Below are 12,108 nucleotides of genomic sequence, written 5' to 3'. Positions count from 1 at the left end.
CATAGTGGATTTTGTTCTTCAATAAAGTTATGTCTGTTTGCTGCATTGAATTGGTTCTTACTGCATTGATTTCAAGGTATTCCCTCCTGGGGTCCATACGGACCCCGCCTGGTAGTTTGTGTATGTAAAATTGGCTGGTAGGATGAAGGTTAAGTGTGTTCTTTATGCCTTGGGCCCTTTAGTGTATTGCTGTTATTAATACAAGATGTTCTGAACAAAACTTATCTGGTGATTTTGTCTTTATAAGCTTTAATTTTAAAGAAAAGTATTGGGGTCCAAACGGACCCCACATGGTAAGATTAAGGTGTAAAATAGCATGGTAGGATGAGGGTTAACAAATAGTAATGTAGTCCCAGTGCATATGGGAGTGTGCATTTTTTAAAAAAAATAAAATTTGTATAGCACTTAGAGTAATAAACATGCTCACAAATCTGCTTTACAGAAACTGGGTCTAGATATAGACTCCTTTTTTTTTTTTTTTTTAAGAGCAAGCCATATGTGACAGACTGAAGGGGGGAAAAAAGTACCTGAGATGGCATAAGGAATAAACCTCGAGAGAAACCAGACTCAAAAGGAAATTCAGCCTCTTGTGGGCAACACCAGATAGTCGGAAAATCCCAGATGTTCACACATTGTAGTGCACATGAAAGAGTTCACATTGGCAGAGCACAGTGCACATGGAAGTACTGACATTGCTGCCACTAGAGGGCAGATAAACCATGCTGCTGCAAGCCAATTCTGACTGGCTGACGTCCCAGTCCTCATTTCAAACTGTTGTGCAATAGCAATGACCAGATGATTGGAGGAATGTAAGCATACTTTGTCTTTGTAAGCAATGCATGCTTCCCTTTAAAGGAAGTTCCCTTTTCTCAGGACCCTCTTGATACAGCTGTGGCTTAATGCTCAACCCTTACTATCCTTACAGTCCAACTCAAAATGAGGTTGTTGTTCACTAATGTGACACACACACACACACACACACACACACACACAAATACAGCTAGCTGTGCTGAGCTAATCGGTAAAGCCCATCTCTGTAAACTTATGAGGTTATAAAAGTAGATGGTTTGTTTGGATCACTGTTCAGCAGGAACTCTGTGAGCACACTCTCCAGCTGTCAGCCACATGTGTACACCGGGGGCACTGAGTCCATGGGCCTCTGCTCTCCTCTGTTAGTGTGGACCACCATGGAGGCTGACACAGAGGGACAAACACTCGTCTGTCTCCCGGCATATTCCAGACTTTTCTGGCAAGACATAATCAGAGATGAAAAGTGCTGAGAAAAGCCCTTCTGTGGATGGCAGGTGGAGCTGTCAAGATTAATCCTATTATCCTTGTCCTTTAATCCACAGGCAACACTTCAGACTTTAATACTCACCTACGGTATACAGTGCAAACATACTTTTCTGGACACAGTTGGCTTTGCATATATAGAGTATGGTGGACAGTCTGCTGCTTGGTGTTGAGGGAATCAAAAAAACTATTTTATATGGAGGAACCGGTGAGATTCCCAAATTCATCACAGGATCCAAGGTAGGACTTGTATGTGTATCTAGGCAGCTCTATAATGACATTTATGATGCTGCCACACAACATATCCAACTCTGTAGCCTACTGCTTTCATTTTAGATATGTTACCAGCTGGAATTATTTGTGTAGTAGCCAAGAACCAAGAAGCAGATCTGCATAATGTGATAAAAGCATCAAATAGCTTTATTTGCAACACAGCTGATCGCTTCTCTTCTTCATCAAGTTATGTAAATGAGGAAAGGAAGTAAAAAAAAAAAACCCTTCATAGTTGCTTCTAAAGTAAAGGAATTTTATTGTCCTCAGCAGAACTATGATTTTTAAGGCTGGTTGTAAAATAGAAGGCGGGACAGTGGCACAGTGGAAAGCATTGCTGCCTCACAGCTCAAGGGTCTCCTGTGCAATCCTGAACTCAGGTCCCAGAAACAGGCTGCTAGTTGAATTGGCTATGCAAAATTGCCCCTTGGTGTATGGTGCCCTGAAACGGACTGGTGTCTCACACAGGGTGTATTTCTACCTCATGCCCAATGATCCTAGGATTGGCTCTGGATCTTCAACTTTGACCAAAATAAAGTCAAAGCAACCAGATCAATGAAAGAATGTAAAAGGTTCATTTAATAGTGAAGTGGAATACAAGGTACACCAGAGGTGTGAGAATCTGGACCAGAAGGGGCACATGATTGAAGAGTTTGGCAGTTTCCCTAAATGAAAAGACTTGATTCAACTCACCAGATAATATTCAAGACCTTTGAGGCTTTATGTATATTAGAGATGAGAAAACACTAACCTCTTCAGTGTTATAGCTGTCCTGTAGTGGCTCAATTTCACAACCCCAAACTACAATACTAACCAGACATTTTATACACATAAAGTATCTGACTTATACTAGCAGTGCTTTTCTGAATATGGAGTCTATTTTTGTCCTTTCGTCATGACCTCTGCGGCCCACAGGTGACTTTCCATTTCCGAACCATGCTGTGCAACGATGATCACACGGTGCTGGATGACAGTAAGAAGGTCGGGTTGCCCATGGAAGTGGTGATCGGAAACATGTTCAAGCTGGACGTATGGGAGACTCTGCTCAAGTCCATGCGCATAGGAGAAGTTGCAGAGTTCTGGTGTGATGTAATTGTGAGTACCAACATTCAGTTCTTTCAAGCAACTCATATATCTCATAAAAAGTAAGGCTGCGCCTTTGATGTCGACACTAAATGGCACGAAATAGTGTCCCTTGGCAAGTAATCCCTGTTGCTCGATGGGACAACAAGGCTGACACAGTCACAGAGAAGACTTGTTGCACCACCAAAACGTGAGGTGGGATTTGGTTTCAGGGTTTACTCCCCAAGATCCGCCATGCTCTGCGATAGTAACGGGGCACCACAAGTAGGACACATGGACAGTCTTCACCATGGAGAGGCTGGTGTGGTTAGCTCTTGAGTTGTGCTTCACAGGGTGATGGATGTAGGGAGGCCAGTCTAGGACGCCTATAGGCCACTAGGAAAGGTACTACTCCTCCAGTGATCCTTAACCCTCAAGCAACTCAAATGTACTCAAACACCCTGACTGATATAAGACTTGCCGACATGAACATTACTATGTAAATATCACCATGCAAAATGCCAACCACAGTGAAAGTTAAAGCACAAAACGAGCTTTGTATCAAGTTAATTAAAAATGGCCAGCTCTGGGAACTCAACAAAACAACAGTGATACGGTATGATGTAATGTCATGCTCATTGCCAGCAAAAGTGCCATTGTCATGCTGTTTGTGTACAAACTCAGCATTTGACCATTATCATGGTGCTGAGCTCTGTATAATAAATTCAATTCAATTATGGCTAAAGGCGAGTGCTGCTCTGCAGTCTTAGTACAGGTCCTGTGAGAGCTATAGCATGCGGCTGATAAACGTTATGGTGGGATGCAGGCCCAAACAGCCCCCGTAAGCTCTGTTCATTAGCTGTGTAAGAGACACAGAAGCCTAGTGTCTCCAGCTCAAGTGCCTAAAGGAGGATTAAGCTGAATGTACCAACCCAGTGTAGATATTATGTACTACTCTCAAAACTGAGCCCTACACATTACCATTTCTTACAGCAGTCAACTTTAAAGAGGGAATATTACTTTTTTAATGCATGTGCACATACATTTGGGTATATGGAGTGCCTACCAACCCACAAACTCTGAGATAAGACACCCAGTTAGTTTCTTTTGGGCCGCATATTTCAGAAAACAAGCCATTCAGATTTGGTTCCCCTTTCTATGTCACAAGGGGAACTCATTAGAATTATATCGCACCATCATCTGAGTATCTCCACTCATGGCAACAGAACTGCCATTGTGAATGAATATTCATGAGTAAAGTGCTACCTGATTGGCCGGGTGGGCTGAGCAGTGCCTCATTATCATTTAAAGGAGAGCTGAAGTCATTTTTAAACTTGCTTTATTTCTTAATTAACATGTTATTCAATTACGTTTTTGGTTTTAGTAACCTTATATCATGACTCATATTGGCAACTAATTGCAATTAAATATTATACTTATCAGCCTATTCAGTTTTTAGCCACGTTGAATTTAGTTCGTTTGGTCCATGGTAGGCGTCGCTTAATCCGTGCGATCTTCACGAGACTTGTGCAAGAGTTCAAAACGTGAAGTGTCAGCCAGGTGTCAGTGCCGCCATTTTGAAAACTGTTTTCCAAACGAAATATTGCACAAAAACGAGTTTAAATGACGATTACTGCCTGCTTTTTCCAAACTTTCCTGATTGCTATCAAAACAAACAAAACTTCCGGCTTGATTACGTCAGCATTCGAAGGAGGGCGTGTGCGTCTTTTGATAACGTTGGCAGATGTTGGTCACTTTGATTTCTGCTGTACGTTTTACTTTCGTCCTACGATGTCTCGCACAGGTCTCAACGAATCTCGTTTACGGCCATTGCTTTGACATATGGACTGATATATTACAGAGCATATTTCAAACACTCATAACTTGCTATAGCAGTGACAAAATAGCTATCAAAAACGCATTCCTGTATTTAATAAAATGAGATAAATAGAATTTCGATAATAAAAAATTTGCCTTCAGTTCTCCTTTGAAGGAACAGAGACTCAAATCGGCCATTTTGAAAAGGGCTGTGTAGACAGAGTGACAAGGGAGCTGTGGGGTTTTATTCTTGTGGTATTACGACCAAAACACGTAACAGACATTTAATTAAGACCTCAGGGAACTGTGTCAACTCATGGAAAAGGGGTATAATATGCCACCTTTAAGGGAAAGCTCTACCTAATATAAGATAGCTTTCAAATAACACCTTTATTTACTTTCAGCTTTATTATATACTAGCAATTAGCAGTATACAAATATCTCAATCTGCTTTTTACAAGACAGGTGCCATGTTTGTGCATGTATTTATTGTTTTTATCTGTTGCTGGACAGCACACTGGCCTGTACCCCATGGTGGCAAAAAGTCTTCGGCGCATTGCAGAAGGAAAAGATCCAGTGGACTGGCACATCCACACCTGTGGCATGGCGAACATGTTTGCGTTTCACACCCTGGGTTACGATGACCTGGATGAGCTGCAGAAAGAACCTCAGCCTCTCATCTTTGTGCTAGAACTACTAAAGGTCATTGTCATCTCTCTTACTTACTGACTCGCGCATGTCCGTAAAGAAATACTTTCATGTCCAACAAGATACTAGATATTAAGCAAGCGCATATTGTTTTAGTCAGGATATTTCGTAAATCAGTTGTGTAACAGATTTCCATTTTGCAACTTATGACAAATCTGGGAAACACAAGAGGAACTTGAGTGGAGCACATGCACAAAACTACTTCTCAAGAATGGCCACTAGGTTGAGCTCTGGATTTATTTTCAGTTTAAGGTTCGCAAGACAATACATTTTTATGGTTCTATAGACTATGCACTATAGACACTATATCATTACTATGCTACATATATTATTATTTAATATGTTTTTGTGGGTTGTGTTGTTCAGGTTCAGCAGCCGAGTGAGTATCACAGGGAGTCATGGGCGATGAGTGATGAGGAGAGACTGAAGGTTGTTCCTGTGCTCCATGGCCAAGGGAACAAACTGTACAAACAGGGTCGCTTTGAAGAGGCCACAAACAAGTACAAGGAGGCAATCCTTTGCATCAAGAATGTTCAGTCAAAAGTGAGAGAAACAAGAAGTGTATATGGAGGGTTGATGACTAGTTAATGGATAGAAGTGAAAGGATAATTGATATGTGAATGTCTAATATGCCTGGTATATACCTAATAATCTGAGTTACTTTCTGGTCAAAGCCATGTAATGTAATCTTGAAATTCATCCTGTGTGTGCTTATGTTGTTTGAAGTTAGTAATGTTCCTTTATCATGAAGGCACATTTACCAGAGCACAGTAGCTACATCTATCATGGCAAGCCAACTGGGGAATTTGTCCCAGGCATTATATCAGGATTACAGCATCGTGTGTGTGTGTGTGTGTGTGTGTGTGTGTGTGTGTGTGTGTGTGTGTGTGTGTGTGTGTGTGTGTGTGTGTGTGTGTTGTTTTAGGAGAAGGCTTGGGAGGCTCCCTGGCTAAAGCTTGAGAAGATGGCCAACACTCTCACACTCAACTACTGCCAGTGTTTGCTGCGCATGCAGGAGTATTATGAGGTCATTGAGCACACTAGTGACATCATCAACCAGCATCCTGGTGAGTGTAGAATATAGATTTCATGATTTGTCTTGAACGTATTCTAGGTCAGTGTAAACAATGGAGTTGCTGTGTAATCATATAGAATAACAGTGCAAATAATAACCAAAGCAAGCAATTTTGAGATTTATATGTTAAGTACTATTATACCCTGGTTTGTGTTACATAGGGGTGATGAAAGCTTTCTATATGCGGGGGAAAGCGCACATCGAGGTATGGAATGAGGCTGAGGCCAAGGCTGACTTTCAGAGGGTGCTGGATCTAGACCCAAGAATGAAGAAGTCAGTGAAGAAAGAGCTAACTGTTCTCAACATGCGCATGGAGGAGAAGAGAGAGGAGGAGAGACAAAAGTACAAGGGCATGTTCACAGCCTCAGCAACAGGCCAAACAAATCCAGAACAAACACAGGAACAGGGGAATGCAGACCAGGAAACAGCAGAACAATCAACTACTGAACAAGAACCTTCCAAGCAAGTAGCTCTAGAGCAAGTACCTACAGGACAAGAAACAACATTGAAGGAAACTCCTGATAAAGACAATTCAGAGAAAGAAACTCTGAAGCAAGAAACACCAGAGCAGGAAACTCCAGAGGCAAAAAATCCAGATGAGGAAACTCTAGAACAAGAAACTTCAGAGCATGAAACTCCAGAGAAAGACAATACAGAAAAGGAAACAGACCAAGAAACTCTAGCACAGGAAACTCTAAAGCAAGAAATTGCAGAGAACAAAACTCCAGTGTTAGCAACTCCAGAGCAGAAAACTCTAGAGAAAGAAACTCCAGAGCAAGAAACTTCAGAGCAGGAAACTCCAGAGCAGAAAGCCCTAGAGAAAGTAACTTCAGAGCAGGAAAGTCTAGAGCAGGAAACTCCAGAGCAGAAAACTCTAGAGAAAGAAACTTCAGAGCAGGAAACTCCAGAGCAGAAAGCCCTAAAGAAAGTAAATTCAGAGCAGGAAAGTCTAGAGCAGAAAGCCCTAGAGAAAGTAACTTCAGAGCAGGAAAGTCTAGAGCAGGAAACTCTAGAGCAGAAAGCTCTAGAGAAAGAAACTTCAGAGCAGAAAGTGCTAGAGAAAGAAACTCCAGAACAAGAAACTTCAGAGCAGGAAACTCCAGAGCAGAAAGCCCTAGAGAAAGTAACTCCAGGGCAAGAAAATTCAGAGCAGGAAAGTCTAGAGCAGGAAACTCCAGAGCAGAAAGCTCTAGAGAAAGAAACTCCAGAACAAGAAACTTCAGAGCAGGAAACTCCAGAGCAGAAAGCTCTAGAGAAAGAAACTCCAGAACAAGAAACTTCAGAGCAGGAAACTCCAGAGCAGAAAACCCTAGAGAAAGAAACTTCAGAGCAGGAAAGTCTAGAGCAGGAAACTCCAGAGCAGAAAACTCTAGCGAAAAAAACTCCAGAGCAAGAAACTTCAGAGCAGGAAAGTCCAGAGCAGAAAACTCTAGAGAAAGGAACTCTAGAGCAAGGGCTTCCAGAGCAGGAAGAGCAAGTTACTCCTGAAAAAGGAACTGCAGGACAAGAAAATGCATCACGGTTAACCTCAAATTTTGCACAAACAACTTTTGAAGCAGCAACACCAGAACACCACAAATAATGGCCCCTGTCAGTGATGAAGACGCTTAATGAAACAGTCTTAGTTGCTCCATCTGATCCCAGTTATTGGAATTTATCTATGCGGGCATGAAATGGGCATATTGCTTACTTTCAGGGATGATTAAGATGGTATCTGATATTTGTTAAAATACTGTGACAATATTTAGATTAACAAGTTTCCATGTTCATAATTTTGGGTAAGCCATCAACCACACAATGCCTGTAGAGCTGTGCTTTTTATATGCACTTCAAGTAGCATGGTGCAGTAAAACACATTTAGATGACTCATTGCTTGAAAGAGTGGTCATTCCCTACCATGATGTGTCAGTTGCTTTTTTTTTTTTTTAATGACACTGAATACCTGGTTCTTAATTATCATTTTGCTAAATGAAGCAAAAAAAACCCCTATTGTCAGCATACCTCACACACACACACTTGGCCAGGGTATCTCAAAGTCAAAGTCAACTTTGTCATTCTTTCCATCATAGACATATGGAGTGGGTACGAAATATAATTTCTTCAGGACACTGTGCTACGTTTAACAGCAGACAACAATGCAAAGAGTTAGACAACAGACTATAGACAACATGATATAATATAATAAACTATACAACCATTTAAAGCTAGACTGCCTTTCAGATTTTTCAAGTTTAAGTCATAAAAAGAATTTTCCCTGACACCCAATTATTTTTGTTTTGTGGACCGAAAGCTACTGAATTCGAATCACAGACTTCCAATTTTATAAGTTTTTTTTAAATATACTGAACAATTAGTGAATTTAAGGCCACATGGCCCTAAATTCTCCGCTATGTTTTCCTGCTTCACCATGACCCGATTCAAGATACTATGTCATACATCATGTGGTGGGCTTTCCCTGTTCATGCGCAAGGCATTGTGGGATACAAATTTGAAACAGGGGAGAAAAATGGAGGATGTGAGTGTGCGAAATGTGAAAGACCAACTACAATAACGGAAAGAGAGAAGAAAAGATGTTCTGTAGCGAAGGAAAGGAAACGCAGGACCAAAATAATAAATATCAGCGGTCAGCGAGCACCTCGGTGTGATCAGCTGTTTGTTTAGCGACAGAATGATGGAACTGTCAGTGCACGGTCAAGGTAAACCTGTAGATGGCAGTAACGCAACACTGAATGCCAGCTACTGTAAAACCCAAAAGAGGAAGGAAAAGAAAAAGAAAGTAAACCTGCGCATGTGCACACGGACTTCCTCTATCTGCTTGACTGCACGAAGCGAGCGATTTCATGCACATTACTTGCTCGGGAATTCCCTCAAATTAAATAACTTCCCAGCCACAGAATGACCTGGGTTTATTTATTTATTTGGAGATATTACAGAAATAAACATATATGACAATGACCAAATTTCAGAGGGAACTAAATTTCACTAATTTTATGAACTCAAAAGGCCATCTAGCTTTAAAGTGTCTGTGCATAGCCTATATCTAGGATAGTCCTAGGTTCACATTCACTGCAGAGCTGTGGTGAGCTGTGCTGTTTGTTGGAGAAGCAGTAAAACACAGTCCTGCTCTAACAAGACATTTTAAGTAATCAGTTTATGGATGTGTTTCAACAGGTACTTGAGAGCTGAAACTGAGGAATCTGTAGTATACAATGAAATGCCTGATATAAGAAGTAAGTCATCAGCAGAAGCATTATTAGCTTCCAGGAAAATTCCCCTAATTCTCCGAAGATAATATTTAGATCTTCAGAAAAAGTTGTGCATACTGGTCATATTACTGGAAACACGTACTTAGCTCTGAGTTTTTAATGCTGTATTGGGTTGTTAAACATTAGCCCCTTTAAAAGCACCTGTTGAGATTCAAAAGAGAACAAGAAGACAGAGTCGTCTATATCCCCCGCCTGATATACCAACTATATACCAAGTTTCAATATGTTATTTGTCACATTTTTCAAGTTCTGTTGCAGGAAACCAACCCTACCTCTTTACACTGACCTCAGCAGCCCATGGCATAAACCCACCGGATCTTTGGTCCAGCTGAGCTAAAAATTAAAATTTCTCACATTTCTTAGTATCAAAAGGCACAAATATATTACTTAATCAACACATATACCAACTTTCAAGACCGTACCACTCATAGTTTTCAAGTTCTGCTCCAGAAACAAAACCTACCCGTAAGACTAACCTGAGAGACTAAGTCTGAAATTGTTTCCATAGAAACATGAAAAATTTAAATTTCTTGGTATGAAAAGGCACATCTACATCACCTTGTTAACATGTATACCAAGTTCCAAATCCGTATCATGAATAGTTTTGGATATATGCTCTGGAAACGAACATTGCTCTTAGAAACTAAGTCAAAATCTATTTTTTAATGTAAAAATTTGAAAAATACTTTTTTCAAAAATCCAAAATAGCAAAAGGCACCAGTTCACATGTTGCTTGATACGTATACAAAGTTTCATGAAGATATCTTCAGTAGTTTTAAAGATATGGCCTGGAAACAAAAATGCAACTGGACAGACAGACGGACGAATGGACAGAACCCGTTCGTTTGGCGGGGGATATAGAAACGGGTTCTGTCCATCCATCCGTCTGTCCGTCCAGTTACATTTTTGTAACTGCAAAACATCTCGGCTTTGTGTGTGTGTGCTGTAGGTAGACCTCTGGTTAACTAGCTGGTACCTACCATGGGACCATTGTGGTAATAGTGAGCAGTTAATCACACACACACACACACGTTTTTTATATTTACAAAGATGTGCAATATTTTTTGCCATTCCTAGCTTCTTTTGCATCAGTATTATTTGGTTGTTTATGTTGTTGTGAGACCCCACTGCCACAACTGGCACACAACACCAGGACGTACAGTATATACCTCATAGCTCCTGGGTTCAGGGCTTGATCCTAAGGGATTAATATGATTTTTCCCCCTATGCACTTAACTTTAGACACATTTTGATGCACAGGACGTTCACCTCTACAAAAGCAAGATTTGCATAAATGCATTGGACAGCATTTCCAGAAAAAAGCACAGTGTGTGTATAATTAAATAGCAGTAACGATCATTAATTCTCTTACTCGTAATCTTGCTGGATTTACAGACTACTGCTGATTTATCATCATGACACTGTTTTTGTTTGTTTTTTTGCAAATCTGCCTGTTATTGATCTTAGAATCTGAAGCTTTTAAGTTAACTTGAGCCTGCTTAATACTTATTTCTATAGAAACCAGTTCTATGAGACGGTTTCTTATAATAATGACTTAAGAGATATCTCATAATAATGAATAAAATTTCCATAATTTTGACTTGCTATCTCACAATCATGACTTGGCATTTCATAATTAGGGCTTAAAATCTCATAATAATGACTTACCGTCTTATAATAAGGACGGCACAGTGGTGTAGTGATTAGCGCTGTCACCTCAGAGCAAGAAGGTTCTGGGTTTGAGCCCAGCAGCTGACGGAGGCCTTTCCGTGTGGAGTTTGCATGTTCTCCCCGTGTCTGCGTGGGTTTCCTCCGGGTGCTCTGGTTTCCCCTACAGTCCAAAGACATGCAGGTTAGGCTAAATGGTGGCTCTAAATTGACCGTAGGTGTGGTTGTGAGTGTGAATGGTTGTTTGTCTCTGTGTGTCAGCCTTGCGATGATCTGGTGAAATGTCCAGGGTGTACCCCGCCTCTCACCCATAGTCAGCTGGGATAGGCTCCAGCTTGCCTGCGACCCTGTAGAACAGGATAAGCGGCTACAGATGATGGATGGATGGACTTAAAATCTGATAATAATGACTTACTGTCTTATAATAGGGGCGGCATGCTGGTGTAGTGGTTAGCGCTGTCACCTTAGAGCAAGAAGGTTCTGGGTTTCAGCCCAGCGGCTGACGGAGGCCTTTCTGTGTGGAGTTTGCATGTTCTCCCCGTGTCTGCGTGGGTTTCCTCCGGGTGCTCCAGTTTCCCCTACAGTCCAAAGACATGCAGGTTAGGTTAACTGGTGGCTCTAAATTGACCATGAGTGTGAATGGTTGTTTGTCTCTGTCGGCCCTGCGATAACCTGGCGACTTGTCCAGGGTGTACCCCGCCTCTCACCCATAGTCAGCTGGGATAGGCTCCAGCTTGCCTGCAACCCTGTAGAAAGAGGATAAGCGGTTACAGATAATGGATGAATGTCTTCTAATAATAAGATATTAAGTCCTAATTTGGAGGAAATATGCTCATATTACGAAAGAATAATAATATCATAACTGTGAGACATATTATGAAGACAGAATATAGTATGTGACTCTCTCCTCTCCCCTAAACTGGCTTCCATATCTTTCGAATATTTCCA

General features: G+C 41.1%; 1 protein-coding gene across 1 annotated transcript; it reads left to right on the top strand.

The window, feature by feature from the left end:
* Positions 1-2,484: 2,484 nt before the first annotated feature.
* Positions 2,485-7,960, top strand: aipl1 (aryl hydrocarbon receptor interacting protein-like 1). The gene is made up of 6 exons (XM_060943966.1): positions 2,485-2,658; positions 4,957-5,145; positions 5,518-5,694; positions 6,077-6,218; positions 6,388-6,809; positions 7,482-7,960. The coding sequence occupies exons 1-6, from the start codon at positions 2,500-2,502 to the stop codon at positions 7,806-7,808; spliced, it is 1,416 nt and encodes a 471-aa protein (XP_060799949.1). The 5' UTR covers positions 2,485-2,499; the 3' UTR covers positions 7,809-7,960.
* Positions 7,961-12,108: the final 4,148 nt, after the last annotated feature.

This window comes from Neoarius graeffei, chromosome 17 (genome assembly GCF_027579695.1).
Source record: "Neoarius graeffei isolate fNeoGra1 chromosome 17, fNeoGra1.pri, whole genome shotgun sequence".
In the NCBI taxonomy this organism is placed as follows: domain Eukaryota; kingdom Metazoa; phylum Chordata; class Actinopteri; order Siluriformes; family Ariidae; genus Neoarius; species Neoarius graeffei.
The sequence above is the reverse complement of the archived record's forward strand: the minus strand, read 5'-3'. Positions and strand labels throughout refer to the sequence as shown.